The sequence below is a fragment of the Nicotiana sylvestris genome, chromosome 10, assembly GCF_000393655.2.
Source record: "Nicotiana sylvestris chromosome 10, ASM39365v2, whole genome shotgun sequence".
Classification (NCBI taxonomy): domain Eukaryota; kingdom Viridiplantae; phylum Streptophyta; class Magnoliopsida; order Solanales; family Solanaceae; genus Nicotiana; species Nicotiana sylvestris.
Genome location: NC_091066.1, coordinates 23,312,811 through 23,332,315, shown reverse-complemented (window position 1 = coordinate 23,332,315; position 19,505 = coordinate 23,312,811). Strand labels below are relative to the sequence as shown.

General features: G+C 37.7%; 1 protein-coding gene across 1 annotated transcript; it reads right to left on the bottom strand.

The window, feature by feature from the left end:
- Positions 1-611: 611 nt before the first annotated feature.
- Positions 612-18,937, bottom strand: LOC104236316 (4-coumarate--CoA ligase 2-like). The gene is made up of 5 exons (XM_009790217.2): positions 17,787-18,937; positions 15,084-15,282; positions 12,927-13,140; positions 1,163-1,265; positions 612-936 (listed from the first exon to the last, which is right to left on the bottom strand). Exons 1-5 carry the CDS (start codon positions 18,789-18,791, stop codon positions 817-819), a joined length of 1,641 nt encoding a protein of 546 aa, XP_009788519.1. The 5' UTR covers positions 18,792-18,937; the 3' UTR covers positions 612-816.
- Positions 18,938-19,505: the final 568 nt, after the last annotated feature.

Sequence of the window (19,505 nt, the reverse complement as noted above, 5' to 3'; positions counted from 1 at the left end):
TATAATTGGGTAGAAATAATATACAAAAGTTGTAGATAAGTATATACCGTATATTTAGTTGTATGAATTTTATTTTTAGCATGTATGAAAGTTGTTGATAAGTTATAAATAAGTTATATATTATATAATTACTTGTATAAAATAAGTTGTACTCCTTCATAGCTGTCCAGGTATGGAAATTAATTCATGTAGACCATGCCATTAAACCAAAACAGTTATTCTGTTTTTTAGTTCAAGTAGATGTTGTCGTTGTTCCATTTATATGATGTAGTTTGTTTCTCTTTAAGAGATCGTGGGACTAGTTTGACTTATTATATTTATGATGGTAGATAAGAAACCAAGTTGGTTCCGATATTTAATTTGAATAAAGTAGGTTCCTGGAAATTTGTCAGAAAGCAGAAACTTGAGTCTTTTGTGATAAATTTGATTTGTTGAAACGTTAATAGAGTACAACCAAAGGGCATAACTTTATGAGTATAATGCGATGTTTAAAGACGACTGTCTATGGTTGTATTTGTTCTTCATATACCAATACCAATCTTTTGTCCATCATCCAACAGATATATGACTTGAATTTGTGGTTGCTCAACTAAATCCCTTGATTCACGGCATTAATAATGAATTGGGAGTTTTTTAAGGTGGAATGTATATATTTTTGTAAACAAAATTTGTGTAGGTCGGGTAAATAATAAAACATGGATAATTTTAGTAATAAAGTTTTTAATAGTGTATAGGTATGCAATAAATAACATGTAGTCTAAGAAATAGTGGGCCTGATTTAGTTAAGTGCCCTAATTGGGCCCAAAGCCCAAGATGTTAATTCGGAAGCTCATCTGCTAGTCTGGCTCTCAAGTCCTTTCGAAGTATTTTGCCAGATGGAGATTTAGGAACCGCATCCACAAAAAATACTCGCTTTATTCTCTTATAAAATATCACCTGAAAATTAAAAGGAATGCCAATGTTTTGAGTCTAAGATATAATGTATATATTTATTCGTACATTCGGACATTGATTTTAAAATATACTAATGAAGAAAATGACCTATTTTCTTTTATTTTATTTCCAATTAATTAAAGTCATTTTGAGAGAAGGAGAAATAATTAGTACGTACCATTTTTTAAATAAAACCAAAGAATTCAATGAAGATAAAACTAGAACTAACCTGCTTTGAGATAAAATCCTTGATTTCGTCCTCAGTAATGGTGCATCCACTGGATTTAACAACAAAAGCCACTGGAACTTCTCCTGCTTGCTCATCTTTCATGCTACCAATTTAGTTAATAAATTATCATAATTTGGACTATCACTGGCATAAATATGTAAGTGTTATGAATGAGAAAGGTTTGGCTAGTAATTGGGAAGACATGGTGGACCAAGGAGCTGATGCGGATAATAGAGGAAGAGGTCAAAGAATTAAAAAGCCAAATTGCAGACTTGGTGACTATGTTGCGAACCATGGTTAGAGGATAAGGGTTAATTAGTGGAGTGGGGGACAAGGAATCTGGTGATTATATAATTGGCAGTCTTGGACGTATTAGCTATGCTAAATGTTATGAATACTCTGTACCCTTCTCACCCCAAATTCTTCTGAAATCTCATCCATCCCCTTCTATTTAGTGTTCTATTGTTAGCTTTTTCCCTGTAACTTCCAGTTATTAATGAAAACAAGTTTTCTTATTGCCGTGGATCTCTAAGTTTATCAATTTTTTACTTCATTGGAGCTTTCATTGATGTTCCAATGGTGGACACACGACTTATGGTTTTGGAAGACGGCCAAAACGGATTAGCTCGTGAGGTATGTGATATCAAAACTGCTATGGATAATCAAAACAAGCTGATGTAGGAGATCCTCTCACAAATGTCCAATATTGGTGCTCGTATGCATGATTCTGTGGGTGAGCCTTCACCACGGCACCCGTCGGAGGTTGTCATTTCTCAAGGATCTGGAACAAGTGGTCCAGTGTCTCTACGACACAAACCAGCTGCGGTTGAGCTCTACCGTTTCAGTAGCGATAACCCAGATGATTGGATTTTTTATGCGACCAGGTATTTCGATTTCTATTCTATCCTCACGGAGCATCGTTTGAACATCGCATCCTTTTATCTTGACGAAGAAGCTCAGGCTTGGTACCGGTGGATGCACCGTAACAACCAGTTGGTAGGTTGGGATGATTTCTCTGAGAAGCTGATTCGCCGTTTCCGGCAAAAGACCCTACAATCACCTGAAGGTCGTCTTTCTAAGCTTCACCAGACCTCGTCAGTGGCAGAGTTCCGCTCACGTTTTGAGGCTTTGTCTAACGAAACAGAGGAGATATCAGACTCATAGTTGGTTCACTTCTTCACCTCGGGCCTTAATTCGGATATTCAAACTAATTTGTTAATCCAACAGCCCAAAACATTAGAGGAGGCAATGCGTTTAGCCCATCTCTACGAACAACGCATTGAGTTGGAGCGGGGGCCCAATAGACCTATCCTGGGTAATACGCAACCTCTCTTTCCAACCCCTTCTAAATTTCCACTCACTCAAACACGACCTACCCCTAGTGTTAACACTGCTGCTTCTAGCAAAATTCCTTTTAAACGTCTTTCGCCAATCGAGCTCCGACAACGCCATGAAAAGGGTTTATGTACCATTGCGACGAAAAATACACTCCAAACCATAGGTGTAAAAACCTACCCCAACTCCTTCTTTTTGATAATGAGCCAGAACCCCAACTTTGTTTTCCAGACCCCATTGCCTCTGATGAGATTCCTTCAGAGGAGTTCACAAACTTGGAACTTCAGGACCATTCTGCTATTTCCTATCATGCATTGGCATGAGGGCATTCTGGTTTAAGGGCCATGTGAGTGGCTCACCGGTTCAAGTGTTGGTGGTTGGAGGCAGTAAACACAATTTTGTGCAAACCAGGGCTACAAAGTTTCTTAATTTCACTATTACTGCTATTCCTCGTTTCCCTATTGTTGTGGGTAGTGGGCAAAGCCTAATTTGTGAAGGGCTAGTGCCTCAAGTAACCTTTACAGTCTAGGGCTCTAAAATTATTCTGGATTTGTATGTCCTACCCATGCATGGGGCGGATATTGTCTTGGGTGTGTCGTGGCTAGCCTCTTTGGGATCTGTAATGAGAGATTATGCTAGTCGAGTTTTGAATTCACACTCAAGGATAAATGGGTTCATTGGATAGCAGACCCACCCTTGGATGTGCAACAAAAGCAATTGCAGACCTTGCGTCGTTATTCCATGACTGAGGCAGCAACATCTTATTTTTGCCTGATGATGGTTCAAGAGGGAATCACCTCTAATTTAGATCATCCCCCGGATTTGTCTAACATTCTTGTCAACTTTGCTGATGTATTTAAAAAACCACAAGGGTTGCCTCCGCCTCGCCAGTAAGATCATTCAATTCCATTAATTCCAAATGCCGGCCTAGTTAATGTGAAGCCTTATCGATACCCCTATTTTCAAAAACAAGTCATGGAACAACTGGTGTCCGATATGCTGTCTGAGGGTATAATCCGCCAAAGTACTAGCCCGTTCTCTTCTCCAGTGTTGCTAGTTCGAAAGAAGGATGGTACTTGGCGATTTTGTGTTGATTATTGAGCTTTAAATGTGATCACAGTTCGGGATCGGTTTCATTTTCCCTCTATTGATGAATTGTTCGATGAGCTGTATGAAGCCAAATTCTTTTCCAAACTGGATTTATTATCAGGGTATCATCAGATACGAGTTAAACCAGAAGATGTGGCAAAAATGGCTTTTCGTACCCACGATGGGCATTACGAGTTCTTAGTCATGCCATTTGGGTTGTCAAATGCTCCGTCGACGTTCCAAGCTACAATGAATGAGATATTCATACCACGCTTGCATCATTTTATTCTAGTTTTCTTCGACGACATCTTGGTCTATAGCACCTCTTGGGAGTCCCATCTACTACATTTGGAGCAAGTTCTGCGTTTGCTTCGCTCAAATCACCTAGTGACCAAAAGATCAAAATGCTTGTTTGGGCAAACTCAGGTGGAATACTTGGGTCACATGATTTCTGCTGAAGGGCTGGCTATGGATCTATCCAAAATTCAGGTGATACAATCTTGGCCCACGCCCAATTCCGTTAAGGATGTTAGAAGCTTTTTGGGCTTAGCAGGGTACTATCGCCGCTTCATCAAGCATTATGCGGCCTTAACCAACCCACTAACAGATCTCCTGCGCAAGGACTCATTTGTTTAGACTACCCAAACCCAATCAACATTTGAGGATTTAAAAGGTCGCTTAAGTTCCACTCCAGTATTGGCCCTACCTAATTTCAAAGAAGATTTCACCTTAGAGACAGATGCTTCAGGACTAGCCATAGGCGCTGTATTATCTCAAAATGGTCACCCAATTGCGTATTACAACCAGAAGCTTTGTCCAAAAATGCAACGGGCTTCCAATTAAAATCGAGAGATGTTTGCAATCACGCAAGCAGTCTCCAAATGGAGGCAATATTTATTGGGAAGACGATTTACTATCTTTACGAATCAGCAGTCATTGCGAAATCTCAGGGACCAAGTCATTCAAACCCCGAAACAACAAAAATGGTTGACCAAGTTGGTGGGTTATGATTTCGACATTGTATATAAGCCAGGAAGAAGTAACAAGGCTGCAGATGCATTATCTCGACCTCCTGAAACCTCAGTGATGGCCATTTCAACCAGAACTTTCGATTTCGTGGATGAATTACGCTTGACAAATAAAGAGCATCCTAAGTTACTTGCCATTCAAAGTGGTCTTGACAGTGATCCTACAACATATTCAGAATTTTCCTTCAGGGAAGGATTATTGTTGTTTCAAGGTAGATTGGTTCTTCCTTCTGATTCTTCCCTTAAGCAGTATCTATTGCAAGAATTTCACAATTCACCGGTGGGGGGGACATGCCCGGGTAGCCAGAACTTTCCACCGTCTATCTTCTAATTTTTATTGGAAGCACATGAGGAAGGATGTGAGTACACACATTGCATCTTGTCAAGTTTGCCAACAAATGAAGGATATTTTCAAATACCCGGTTGGACTGCTTCAACCACTACCGATTCCTTCCATAGTTTTCGAGGAGATAGCTATGGATTTCATTACTTGTCTCCCAAGTTCGAAGGGTAAATCAACTATAATGACTGTCGTGGATCGACTTTCTAAGTATGGCCACTTCATTGCTCTTCCATCTTCATTTTCAGCAATCTCTGTTGCTAGTGTGTTTGTCGGCGACATTATCAAACTCCGTGGACCACCCCGGGTCATAGTCAGTGATCGAGATGCTAGGTTCTTTCAATCCTTTTGGAAAGAAATCAATCGCCTTCAAGGAACTACTTTGGCCATGAGTACCGCCTACCAACCACAAACGGATGGTCAATCCGAAGCCCTTAACAAGTGCATTGAGCAATACCTTCGTTGTTTTGTTGCCGATAGTCCCCATGATTGGGTTCAAGTACTGCCTTAGGCTGAGTTTTGGTATAATACAGCATACAGTAGGAATGACTCCATTTCAGGTTCTATATAGTAGAGAGCCACCCAATCTATGTCGTTATATCTTGGGCAGCTCCTCTGATGATTTGGTGGAGAACTATATGCTTAAACAAGATGAAGTGCTGGATAATTTGAAGACCAATTTGCTTAAGGCTCAGCATTGAATGAAGTTAGTGGCGGATAAGAAACGCACTGATGCACAGTTTGAGGAAGATGAATGGGTATATGTCAAGCTCAAACCGTACCACCAGGTCTCCATGAGACTCCAACGCCATCATAAATTGGGCAAAAAGTATGTTGGACCCTTTAAGGTCATTAAGATGATCGAAAATGTGGCTTATAAATTGGAGTTGCCAGATTCTGCTCGCATCCATTCTATTTTCCACATATCGTTGCTCAAGAGGTGTGTAGGACAACCTGATCAACAGGTCATTCCCCTGTTTCCTCAAGAACCGGAATCTGCAGCTGATGCAAACCTTGAGGACAATGGTTTAAATTTAGAAGGAGGTAATGTTATGAATGAGAAAAGTTTGGCTAGTAATTGGGAATACATGGTGGACCAATAAGCTGATGTGGATAATAGAGGAAGAGGTCAAAGGATTAAAAAGCCAAATTGTAGACTTGGTGACTATGATGTGAACCATGGTTAGAGGATAGGGGTAAATTAGTGGAGTGGGGGACAAGGAATCTGGTGGTTATATAATTGGCAGAGTCATGGACGTATTAGCTATGTTGAATGTTATGAATACTCTGTACCCTTCTTACCCCCAAATTCTTTTGAAATCTCATCCATCCCCTTCTTCTAGTGTCTCATCCCCTTCTATTTAGTGTTCTATTGTTAGCTTTTTCCCTGTAACTTCCAGTTATTAATGAAAACAAGTTTTCTTATTGCCGTGGATCTCTAAGTTTATCAGTTTTTACTTCATTGGTGCTTTCATTGACGTTCCAATGGTGGACACACGACTTAAGGTCTTGGAAGACGGCCAAAGCGGATTATCTCGTGAGGTATCTGATATCAAAACTGCTATGGATAATCAAAACAAGCTGATGCAGGAGATCCTATCACAAATATCCAATATTGGTGCTCGTATGCATGATTCTGTGGGTGAGCCTTCACCACGGAACCCGTCGGAGGTTGTCATTTCTCAAGGATCTGGAACAAGTGGTCCAGTGTCTCTACGACACAAACCAGCTGCGATTGAGCTCTACCGTTTCAGTGGCGATAACCCAGATGATTGGATTATTTATGCGACCAGGTATTTCGATTTCTATTCTATCCTCACGGAGCATCGTTTGAACATCACATCCTTTTATCTTGACGAAGAAACTCGGGCTTGGTACCGGTGGATGCACCGTAACAACCAGTTGGTAGGTTGGGATGATTTCTCTGAGAAGCTGATTCGCCGTTTCCGACAAAAGACCCTACAGTCACCTGAAGGTTGTCTTTCTAAGCTTTACCAGACCTCGTCAGTGGCAGAGTTCCGCTCACGTTTTGAGGCTTTGTCTAACGAAACAGAGAAGATATTAGCCTCATAGTTGGTTCACTTCTTCACTTCGGGCCTTAATTCGGATATTCAAACTAATTTGTTAATCCAACAGCCCAAAACATTGGAGGAGGCAATGAGTTTAGCCCATCTCCACGAAAAATGCATTGAGTTAGAGCGGGGGCCCAATAGACCTATCCTGGGTAATACGCAACCTCTCTTTCCAACCCCTTCTAAATTTCCACTCACTCAAACACGACCTACCCCTAGTGTTAACACTGCTGCTTCTGGCAAAATTCATTTTAAATGTCTTTCGCCAATCGAGCTCCGACAACGCCGTGAAAAGGGTTTATGTACCATTGCGATGAAAAATACACTCCAAACCATAGGTGTAAAAACCTACCCCAACTCCTTCTTTTTGATAATGAGCCAGAACCCCAACTTTGTTTTCCAGACCCCATTGCCTCTGATGAGATTCCTTCAGAAGAGTTCACAAACTTGGAACTTCAGGACCATTCTGCTATTTCCTATCATGCATTGGTAGGAGGGCATTCTGGTTTAAGGGCCATGTGAGTGGCTCACCGGTTTAAGTGTTGGTAGATGGAGGCAGTAAACACAATTTTGTGCAAACCAGGGCTGCAAAGTTTCTCAATTTCACTATTACTGCTATTCCTCGTTTCCCTGTTGTTGTGGGTAGTGGGCAAAGCCTAATTTGTGAAGGGCCAGTACCTCAAGTAACCCTTACAGTCTAGGGCTCTGAACTTATTCTGGATTTGTATGTCCTACCCATGCATGGGGCAGACATTGTCTTGGGTGTGTCGTGGCTAGCCTCTTTGGGATCTGTAATGAGAGATTATGCTAGTCGAGTTTTGAATTCACACTCAAGGATAAAGGGGTTCATTGGATAGCAGACCCACCCTTGGATGTGCAACAAGTGCAATTGCAGACCTTGCGTCGTTATTCCACGACTGAGGCAGCAACATCTTATTTTTGCCTGATGATGGTTCAAGAGGGAATCACCTCTAATTTAGATCATCCCCCGGATTTGTCTAACATTCTTGTGAACTTTGTTGATGTATTTAAAAAACCACAAGGGTTGCCTTCGCCTCGCCAGCAAGATCATTCAATTCCATTAATTCCAAATGTCGGCCTAGTTAATGTGAAGCCTTATCGATACCCCTATTTTCAAAAACAAGTCATGGAACAACTGGTGTCCGATATGCTGTCTGAGGGTATAATCCGCCAAAGTACTAGCTTGTTCTCTTCTCCAGTGTTGCTAGTTCGAAAGAAGGATGGTACTTGGCGATTTTGTGTTGATTATAGAGCTTTAAATGCGATCACAGTTCGGGATCGGTTTCCTATTCCCTCTATTGATGAATTGTTCGATGAGCTGTACGAAGCCAAATTCTTTTCCAAACTGGATTTATTATCAGGGTATCATTAGATACGAGTTAAGCCAGAAGATGTGGCAAAAACGGCTTTTCGTACCCACGATGGGCATTACCAGTTCTTAGTCATGCCATTTGGGTTGTCAAATGCTCCGTCGACGTTCCAAGCTACAATGAATGAGATATTCATACCACGCTTGCATCATTTTATTCTAGTTTTCTTCGACGACATCTTGGTCTATAACACCTCTTGGGAGTCCCATCTACTACATTTGGAGCAAGTTCTGCGTTTGCTTCGCTCAAATCACCTAGTGGCCAAAAGATCAAAATGCTTGTTTGGGCAAACTCAGGTGGAATACTTGGGTCACATGATTTCTGCTGAAGGGCTGGCTATGGATCCATCCAAAATTCAGGTGATACAATCTTGGCCCACGCCCAAGTCCGTTAAGGATGTTAGAAGCTTTTTGGGCTTAGAAGGGTACTATCGCCGCTTCATTAAGCATTATGCGGCCTTAACCAACCCACTAACAGATCTCCTGCGCAAGGACTCATTTGTTTAGACTACCCAAACCCAATCAACATTTGAGGATTTAAAAGGTCGCTTAAGTTCCACTCCAGTATTGGCCCTACCTAATTTCAAAGAAGATTTCACCTTAGAGACAGATGCTTCAGGACTAGCCATAGGCGCTGTATTATCTCAAAATGGTCACCCAATTGCGTATTACAACCAGAAGTTTTGTCCAAAAATGCAACGGGCTTCCAATTAAAATCGAGAGATGTTTGCAATCACGCAAGCAGTCTCCAAATGGAGGCAATATTTATTGGGAAGACGATTTACTATCTTTACGAATCAGCAGTCATTGCGAAATCTCAGGGACCAAGTCATTCAAACCCCGGAACAACAAAAATGGTTGACCAAGTTGGTGGGTTATGATTTCGACATTGTATATAAGCCAGGAAGAAGTAACAAGGATGCATATGCATTATCTCGACCTCCTGAAACCTCAATGATGGCCATTTGAACCAGAACTTTCGATTTCGTGGATGAATTACGCTTGACAAATAAAGAGCATCCTAAGTTACTTGCCATTCAAAGTGGTCTTGACAGTGATCCTACATCATATCCAGAATTTTCCTTCAGGGAAGGATTATTATTGTTTCAAGGTAGATTGGTTCTTCCTTCTGATTCTTCCCTTAAGCAGTATCTAGTGCAAGAATTTCACAATTCACCGGTGGGGGGACATGCCGAGGTAGCCAGAACTTTCCACCGTCTATCTTCTAATTTTTATTGGAAGCACATGAGGAAGGATGTGAGTACACACATTGCATCTTGTCAAGTTTGCCAACAAATGAAGGATATTTTAGAATACCCGGCTGGACTGCTTCAACCACTACCGATTCCTTCCATAGTTTTCGAGGAGATAGCTATGGATTTCATTACTTGTCTCCCTAGTTCGAAGGATAAATCAACTATAATGACTGTCGTGAATCGACTTTCTATGTATGGCCACTTCATTGCTCTTCCATCTTCATTTTCAACAATCTCTATTGCTAGTGTGTTTGTCGGCGACATTATCAAGCTCCGTGGACCACCCCGGGTTATAGTCAGTGATCGAGATGCTAGGTTCTTTCTATCCTTTTGGAAAGAAATCAATCGCCTTCAAGGAACTACTTTGGCCATGAGTACTGCCTACCAACCACAAAAGGATGGTCAATCCGAAGCCTTAACAAGTGCATTGAGCAATACCTTCGTTGTTTTGTTGCCGATAGTCCCCATGATTGGGTTCAAGTACTGCCTTAGGCTGAGTTTTGGTATAATACAGCATACAACAGGAATGACTCCATTTCAGGTCCTATATAGTAGAGAGCCACCCAATCTACGTCGTTATATCTTGGGCAGCTCCTCTGATGATTTGGTGGAGAAGTATATGCTTAAACAAGATGAAGTGCTGGATAATTTGAAGACCAATTTGCTTAAGGCTCAGCATTGAATGAAGTTAGTAGCGGATAAGAAACGCACTGATGCACAGTTTGAGGAAGATGAATGGGTATATATCAAGCTCAAACCGTACCACCAAGTCTCCATGAGACTCCAACGCCATCATAAATTGGGCAGAAAGTATGTTGGACCTCTTAAGGTCGTTAAGAGGATCGGAAATGTGGCTTATAAATTAGACTTGCCAGATTCTGCTCGCATCCATTCTGTTTTCCACATATTGTTGCTCAAGAGGTGTGTAGGACAACTTGATCAACAAGTCATTCCCTTGTTTCCTCAAGAACTGGAATCTGCAGCTGATGCAAACCTTGAGGACAAGGTTTTAAATTTAGAGGGAGGTACTGTTATGAATGAGAAAGGTTTGGCTAGTAATTGGGAATACATGGTGGACCAAGGAGCTGATGTGGATAATAGAAGAATAGGTCAAAGGATTAAAAAGCCAAATTATAGACTTGGTGACTATGTTGTGAACCATGGTTAGAGGATAAGGGTAAATTAGTGGAGTGGGGGACAAGGAATCTGGTAGTTATATAATTGGCAGAGTTTCGACGTATTAGCTATGCTGAATGTTATGAATACTCTGTACCCTTCTCACCCCAAATTCTTCTGATATCTCATCCCCTTCTTCTAGTATCTCATCCCCTTCTATTTAGTGTTCTATTGTTAGTTTTTTTCCTGTCACTTCCAGTTATTAATGAAAACAAGTTTTCTTTTTGCCGTGGATCTCTAAGTTTATCAACTTTTTACTTCAGTTATGCATTTCTCTTTCTTAATTTAGTAAGTGTTGTTAGGTGTTTGCTATAATTTTATTATCATATTTTGTTTTTTTATTTGTTGAAGGAAAGGGCAATATGTTTACCTTAATTGGGTTTTCCTTCTTGTAAAAGGAAATTACAAATCTCCCATATTTGGCTAGTCCTTTTTCTTGTAGGAAAAAGTTTGGACTTCTATAAATTGAGGATCCTTTCTTCTTATTCAGCAACATCCACAATGTAGCCATAGGGGGCTTGAGAGTAGTGTTTAGGGGGAGAATTTTACGGAATAAGTGTTTGTGTATCACTTGTGTTTGCCTCTTCGTGAGGTTGTTCTCTCGATATTTTGTACTCTCTTTTATTATAGTGGATTGCTCATCTCTGCCATGTTTGTGTCTTTTTGGTATATTTCTCTTTTGTTGTATGATTTATCGTCGCTCAAGATTTGCTTTGCTAGCTTCCGTATGACACCTGATTTTTTATCCTAACAAGTGGTATCAGAGTGTAGTTCAAGACAGGTTCATCTTGGCGGGTTCAGTTCTATCCGCAACGTATTTGACGATAATCATAATTTCTGTTTAAGAAATTTGACTGATGGCATACATACGTTGAGACAAACTTCTTGGTAGAGATTTGGAGATGCGGTTTGTTGACGGCTATGTGAGGAAGGTGGATCAAGTTTATTTTGTCAGAAAATTCAGGCCAAGGGGGAGAATTGTTAGGTGTTTGCCATAATTTTCTTACCATATTTGATTTTCCTATTTGTTGAAGGAAAGAGCAACATGTTTACCTTAATTGGGTTTTCCTTCTTGTAAAAGGAAATTACAAATCTCCCATATTTGGCCATTCCTTTTTCTTGTAGGAAAAGGTTTGGACTTCTATAAATTGAGAACCCTTCCTTCTCATTCAGCAGCATCCACAATCTAGCCATAGGGGGCTTGAAAGTAGTGTTTAGGGGGAGAATTTTACGGGACAAGTGTTAGTGTGTCACTTGTGTTTGCCTCTTCGTGAGGTTGTTCTCTCGATATTTTGTACTCTCTTTTATTATAGTGGATTGCTCATCTCCGCCGTGGACGTAGGTCAGTTGACCGGACCACGTTAAATATTTGTGTCTCTTTGGTATATTTCTCTTTTGTTGTATGATTTATCGTTGCTCAAGGTTTGCTTTGCTAGCTTCCGTATAACACCTGATTTTTTATCCTAACAAGTGTTAAGTAAAGGACTACCCGGTGCACTCCAAGGGGTGTGATGTATACAGCTTATGCTAATGCAAGCATTAGTGGCTGTTTCCACTGTTCGAACTAGTGACGTATAGGTCACACAAAATATAACTTTATCGTTACTCTAATTAATATTGAGTGCAAGATACTATATATTCGGACAAAAGATAGTAAATGCGTACACTTGACTTTATTGAAGATTATAAGAAAGGACTTAGTGGGCGTTTACAACAACAACAACAACCTAGTAAAAATCCCACAAGTGAGGACTTAGTGAGCGTTTGGACATAAGAATTATAAAATTCCTAAAAAAAAAGTGAACCTTTTTTCAAGTGAAAATAATATTTTAAAATTAGAGTTGTGTCTGGACATGAATACAACTTTGGGATGTTTTTGATTTTTCGTGAGTGATCTGAAGTGAAAAAATTTTGAAAAACAATTTTTTGGAGTTTTTAAAATTTTCGAAAAATTTCAAAATTCATTATCAAGTGAAAAATGAAAATTATATGACCAAACACTGATTTCAAAAAAAGTAATAAAATTTCGAAAAAAAGTAAAAAGAAATCTATGACCAAACGGGACCTTAGAAACTTACGGGACAACAGCGGCATCAGAAATATTAGGAAGGTTGAGGAGAAGTGCTTCAAGTTCAGCAGGAGCCACTTGAAATCCTTTGTATTTAATCAATTCCTTCAGTCGATCCACAATAAAAAGCTCGTCGTCGTCGTCAATGTAGCCAATGTCACCACTGTGTAACCATCCTTCTTTGTCTATTGTTTGTGCAGTTGCCTCAGGATCATTCAGGTAACCTGATGCACACAACTTTTACTAGTTTAAAATACTTAAGTTTTTTTACGGAAAAAAAAAAAGAAGAAATTTTTAATGCTTTTGTTAAGAAATACTTCCTCCGTCCTAATTTATTGGTTAATCTTTTCTTTTTTCCTTTTTGTCCAATACCAAAAAAATAGACACCGTATACTTGAAACCTCTTTATGCTCAGGATTTTAATATTTGGATATGGATCTCAGGCATAACTTAACTACAAAAGCTAGCTCATGAGGTAAGAATTGAGACTTTATAAGGAGACTAGAAAACTCATATCACACCGATATGAGACTCAACAAGTAGAAAGAATTGAGACTTGGTAAGTGAAAATCTTATACCAAATATAAAAGAGTTCCATAATTGAACATGAGTGTTAGTGAAAGTGTCAGCATTGCATGTCTATTTGTGGTAAATTATTTTGAACTATGACTCCACGAGTTTTCAATGGGAGAAATTCAAAAATAACCAGATTTATAAGTGATCATTCAAAAATAGCCACAGTTTTAAAAGTAATTGAAATTTAGCCACTTTTCATGTAAAGATAAATCTGAACGAAAACACTGTTCAAAATCTGAAAAAATACTCCAGCATAATATACTGGAACTCCAGTATATTATACTGTAACTCCAGTCTAATATACTGGAGTTCCAGTATAATATACTGGAGTTCCAGTATAATATACCGGTCCAACATAATATACTGAAGTTTGGAGCACCGGTGCTCCAGTCTCCAGTATATTATACTGGAGCTAGGGGTGTTCATGATTCAGTTTGGTTCGGTTTTTCCCTAAAAAGAAACCAAACCAAGTTGGTTTTTCAAATATTCGAACCAAACCAAACTAATTAAGTCGGTTTTTTCTCAATTCGGTTAATGTCGGGTTTAGTCGATTTTTCGGTTTTTTCGATTATTTGTCGGTTTTTTCTTAAATATAAGACATATACCAAATACATATTCCGGCGACCACATTTTCAGCGTAACACTATCAAATCAATTGTCCTTTGAGAAATCTATTATTTACTAGTAAGATATATATATATAATAATTGAATCAAATAGTTATGAATAATTTAAGGACTCAATTAAAAATATATTTTTTTAACATGAAATGGATTCTTACGCTTAACAAAAGAAAACCATCAATCAAACTAGAATGTAAAGGTAAAGAACTATACTAAAAGTGCAAACGATTAACATTCACCATAAAATTTTTGAAACTTTGTATAGAAATATATATATATATATATATATAGGTGTAATAATAAATTTGAAATAGCTACTCCTATAGTCGGTTTGGTTCGGTTTTTCCGGTTATTTTTTTTATTAAAACCAAAACCAAACCAAGTTTGATCGGTTTTTAAAATTCAAAACCAAAACCAAACCAAACCAAAAAGTATCGGTTTTTTTTGATCGGTTTGGTTCGGTATTTCAGGTTTTTATGAACACCCCTAACTGGAGCCAGCAAAGTATACTGGTCCAGCATAATATGCTGGACGTTCATACATAGGTGTACCGAACTCCAATATATTATGTTGGACCGGTCTCTGTTGCAGCAAAATAGTGATTATTTTTTAATGACTTGACAAATACTGACTATTTTTGAATGACCAGTCCGAAAACGGGCTAGACCGTGCTATTTTAACGTTTCTAATTTGTGAAAAGAAGGTAGGACGACCTTATTCTAGGGTTACTAGTACCACTATCTAATTTGAACTATGACTCATTATTGCTTAGTATTACAAGTATGTCATATTATGGCTGATTACTCTATATTGATGATGTAGAAACTCTTTCCATCAATCTACTTGTAGCTAATAATGTTGTAAATAGTCTTTCATGATTTGATTAGTGTAAAATTTATACTAATTCTATAAAAAGAAATTGCACATAAAAAATAATTGATAAACAAAGTATCATTTGGAGCTAATTACCTTTCATGATTTGGTCACCTCGTATGCAAATCTCTCCAGGTTTGTTTCGAGGAAGAGAGCTACCAGTGTTTAGATCCACAATTTTCATCTCAGCATTCCTTATAACAGTTCCACAGGCCCCTGATTTTATCTCAAATGGCTCTTTTGCAAATGCCAAACACATTGCCAACACTGAACCAGCCTCCGTCATCCCATAACCCTATACATTGATGGACACTATTAGGGTCTTTTTGGGAAGTCGTGTGTAATTACTCGGGTGGTAATTACACGCCCCGGTAATTATTACAATGACTTTTTTATTTGTCAAAATGTAATTACAGTATAATTTTAGAGACGGATCCAAGATTTTAACGCGACGGGCGCATAATATTCTACTCAACCAGCAGTGGCGGATCAAAGATTTTAAAGTCATGAGTGCTCCTCGAAAAGAATTTTGAAAAAAGACAGTAAAAGAATTAAGCTATGGGTGCTCACTCATTACTTACCTAAATTTTTGCTAATTGCTTATGTAAATATACTAAATCCGGGTAAAGACAATGGGTGCTTGAGCACCATAACTCTCTATGTAGATCCACCATTGTCAACCAGTGCCTCCTAAAGACTTTTAGCATTTCGGGTGTCAAGTGATTTAAATTAACCATTTTTAAGAAATATACATATACATATAGAAGATTTCTGCTGAAGCTTACAGGGTCCGGTAACCAGAGGCGGAACCAGGATTTCAAGCTTATGGGTTCGGGAGTCGAATTCTTTTAAGTTACTAAGTTCTAAATTAATAATTTGTACACATTCAATGAACTTTCTAAGATAAATACAAGATTTGAATCAAAGTTACTGGGTTCGGCCGAACTCATAGTCGGCACTCTGACTCCGCCCATGCCGGTAACCCTCAACATAACACATAGTTCGCTTTTGTATAATTCTCGCTATCATGTTTGATTGAACAAGTATAATTATATAGTTAAATAAACTTTTGTTCAGATTAACTTCTCAAAAATATAGAATAATATACTAAATAGTTATAGATTGATAAATAATATCTTAAAAGTAGTAAGTATCTTCCAAATAAATAATATTGTATATAATTTAAATATGTCACGCAATTATGTCAGTCGGTGTTACTTTTTTGTTCAGAATAAAATACCATTATTATTATTTATTAAATATTTTTATTCAATTGTAATTTTTAAAATAAAAATCAGTTATAATATTTTATTCAATTTATCAAATGTGAAACTTTAAATTTTTTATTGAAATTAACAAATCAATGTTAAACTTAGATTAAAATTTAAATGTATTGATTCTGGTACTCCGAAATTAACCAAGCGCCTTCCAGCAATTTTTCAAGTAAAAACAGGTGACGGAAGAAGTCAATATCATGCTACTTTAGATGTGCTGACAAAAAATCCAATTAGCTTTTGTTTATGTAATAAAGAAGTTAAAACATTTATATACACTTCTAAGAAAATTATAATTGTAAGAAAAGGACAGTTGTTCATTTTAATTTCTAGTGGATAACCCTTCTCTTGAGTCTTGAATTAACACCTAGACTTTAGATATAATCCCACATCCACAAAATACATAAGGGATGGTGGGTATATAAATTAACCAGTTTTAAACTTTAGTGACGCATTTTAAACCCGTAAAGGCCTAGGTCCAGAACGCATAATATTACTAGCGGAATAGGTTGTTACCCAACATTGCTTTTGTGTTTTGCCGATGTAAAACTTTGTTTAAAGTTTGAGGCGTTACACTAAAGTTGCAAAAGGAGGATAAGCATTCTGTTGGAGTAGAAAAAGAGAGAAAGATAACCCCTTTTCACCAACATTTGAAATAGACGTTTACCTAATAACAGATTTTCTATTTTGTTTTTTTGAATCCAGTGGGAGGAAATATTAAAGCAACATTGAAATTAGGGTAAGCTAATGTCTTGGATAATGTGAAAACAATAATCATAAAGTCAGCAAGCGTATGAATTAAGATCCTACTTTGAATAAGTAAAAATGTAATCAACATATGACTCCTTTTAAGGGCAACGTAACATATATCGATGGAAAAAATAATAATTAGAATATGTAAAGAAGACTTTTGAATCGTGTGAACTTATATTAAAAGTGTGTATAACATATTAAAAGTATATGTTGAATCTTGTAGTTTTAAATAAATCATATTATTCCTATAAGGGAGTGTTATTAAGAATAAAATTAGAATGTTGTATAATTTAAAAACCTATATATATGTGTGAAAAGTTGGCACTTATTCTGTACAGACTAAGAAAAAGTAAAACATGGAGGAAATGTACAGTTTTATATACAGATAATGGGAATAATTTGCACTTGTAAGTTGTAACAGATTATTTCCCTTTTTTCACCAACTTAGTGGGTGTCTGGACATAAGAATTGTGAAATTCTGGAAAAAAAGTAAAAAAACCAAAATTCAATTGAAAATGATATTTGAAAATTAGAGTTGTGTTTGGACATGAATACAATTTGGAGATGTTTTTGAATTTTGGGAGTGATTTAAAGTAAAAAATTTTAAAAACAGCCTTTTAGAGTTTTTCAAGTTTTCGAAAAATTCCAAAATTCAACTTTAAGTGAAATTTGAAATTTTCATGGCGAAACATCGATTTCGGAAAAAAATAATTTTTTTTATGGCCAAACAGGCCCTTAATCTTATGGAATAAGCATGTAATGATAATCTTACCTGACCAAGTTTAGCATTAGGAAATTTTGTTCGAACTGCATCTTCAAGATCCTTTCCTAATGGAGCTGCCCCACACATGACTATCCTTACTGATGAAAGATCATAATTATCAACCATTGCACTCTTAGCAATGGCCAAAACAATAGGTGGTACAAAAGGTGCAATAGTCACTTTGTACTTTTGTATCAACTCCAAAAATGGAACAATATCAAATTTCTGCATAATCAAGATAGCTGCACCAACCCTTAATCCACAAAGCAAAACAGAATCCAAAGAGTAAATATGAAACAAAGGCAAAACACAAAGCATCACATCCTCACTATGAATATACAAAGTTGGATTTTCACCATCAACTTGTTGTGCCACACTAGTGACTAGTCCTTTGTGTGTCAACATGACCCCTTTTGGTAGCCCCGTGGTCCCGGACGAGTACGGCAATGCCAGTACATCGTCCGGTTGGATTTCCACCTCGGGCAAGTCATGTTCTATACCATAAGCGAATCCAGGATTTAAAATTAAGTCAGAGAAGTGCAAGCAGCGCTCTGACGACGAGTCAATGCAAATGACCTTCACATCATGCTCAGAAGCATAGCTTTTCACTTTGTCCAAATTGCACTCTTGTGTAACAATAAGCTTGGCATTTGAGGCCTTGGCTTGTTTTACTACCTCTACTTGGGTAAACAAAGGATTTGCCATAGTTGAAATAGCTCCAAGATATGATGCACCTAAAAAGGTGAATACAAATTCAGGAGAATTAGGCAAGAGGATCATTATAGTGTCCTTTTGTTTGATTCCTAGCTTGTTAAATCCAGCTGCAACTTTTCTTGAAATGAGCTCAACGTCAGCATACGTATAAATTTGGTCATTTGCTCCATTGATCAAACAAGGACGAGAACTGAATTCTGAGATTTTTTCAAAGCAATAAGAATGTAAAGGAGGATGATTAGGGATGTATATATCAGGGAGCTTTGATTTGAAAATTATGTCTCCTTGCTTTGTATCCATTTCTATTGGCGTCTTGGGTACTTAATTAATTCTTAAGATAGTGAAGAAGAAAAATTAGATACCGAAGAAATATTTCTGAAATGGATTGAGTTAAAAGGGTATAGACTTTTAGGTGTCTGAAGATGAATTCTTCATAGATTGAGTATATGTATGAGCATTTGATGTTGAAACCAGATCACGAGAGTTGGTGAACAAAGTTGATGGGCCGGAATTTTTTTTGTATGGGGAGCTTTGGAACAATGGTAAAGTTGTCTCTGTATGACATATAGGTCACGAGTTCGAGCCGTGGAAGCAACCATAATGCTTGCATTAGGGTTGGCAGTTTACATCACGCCCCGTGGGGTGCCGCCCTCCTCAGAGCCTACATGAACGCGGAATGCCTTGTGCACCAGACTGCCTTTCTTTAAACCTTTTTTGCACGGACGTTTAACTTTTATACACTGATAGTATAATAATATTTTATAATTAAGTACTTATTTATTATATGAAGACTAACTAGATATGAATAACTATCTATGATATAAATTGATAGTAAAAGATGATAACTTAATAGTAATTATTATAACCAGTTAAACTACATTATCTGTGTAAACTTACTTTGCATTGTGTGTACAAATATTTTAAATATCAGACTTTTTAACGTGGTATTTTCAAACTTCACCTACCTTGACTTGTGAATGATATGGATCGATCATACTCTATAGCACGAACACG

What these genes read in the sequence shown, in the direction of transcription:
- LOC104236316 (XM_009790217.2), bottom strand. Translation starts at nt 18,791, where the DNA reads ATGGATACAAAGCAAGGAGACATAATTTTCAAATCAAAGCTCCCTGAT. An exon ending in AGGTGACCAAATCATGAAAG is followed by an intron (nt 13,141 to 15,083) that starts GTAATTAGCTCC and finishes TGTGTGCATCAG; the next exon opens with GTTACCTGAATGATCCTGAG. An exon ending in TCTGATGCCGCTGTTGTCCC is followed by an intron (nt 1,266 to 12,926) that starts GTAAGTTTCTAA and finishes CTAAATTGGTAG; the next exon opens with CATGAAAGATGAGCAAGCAG.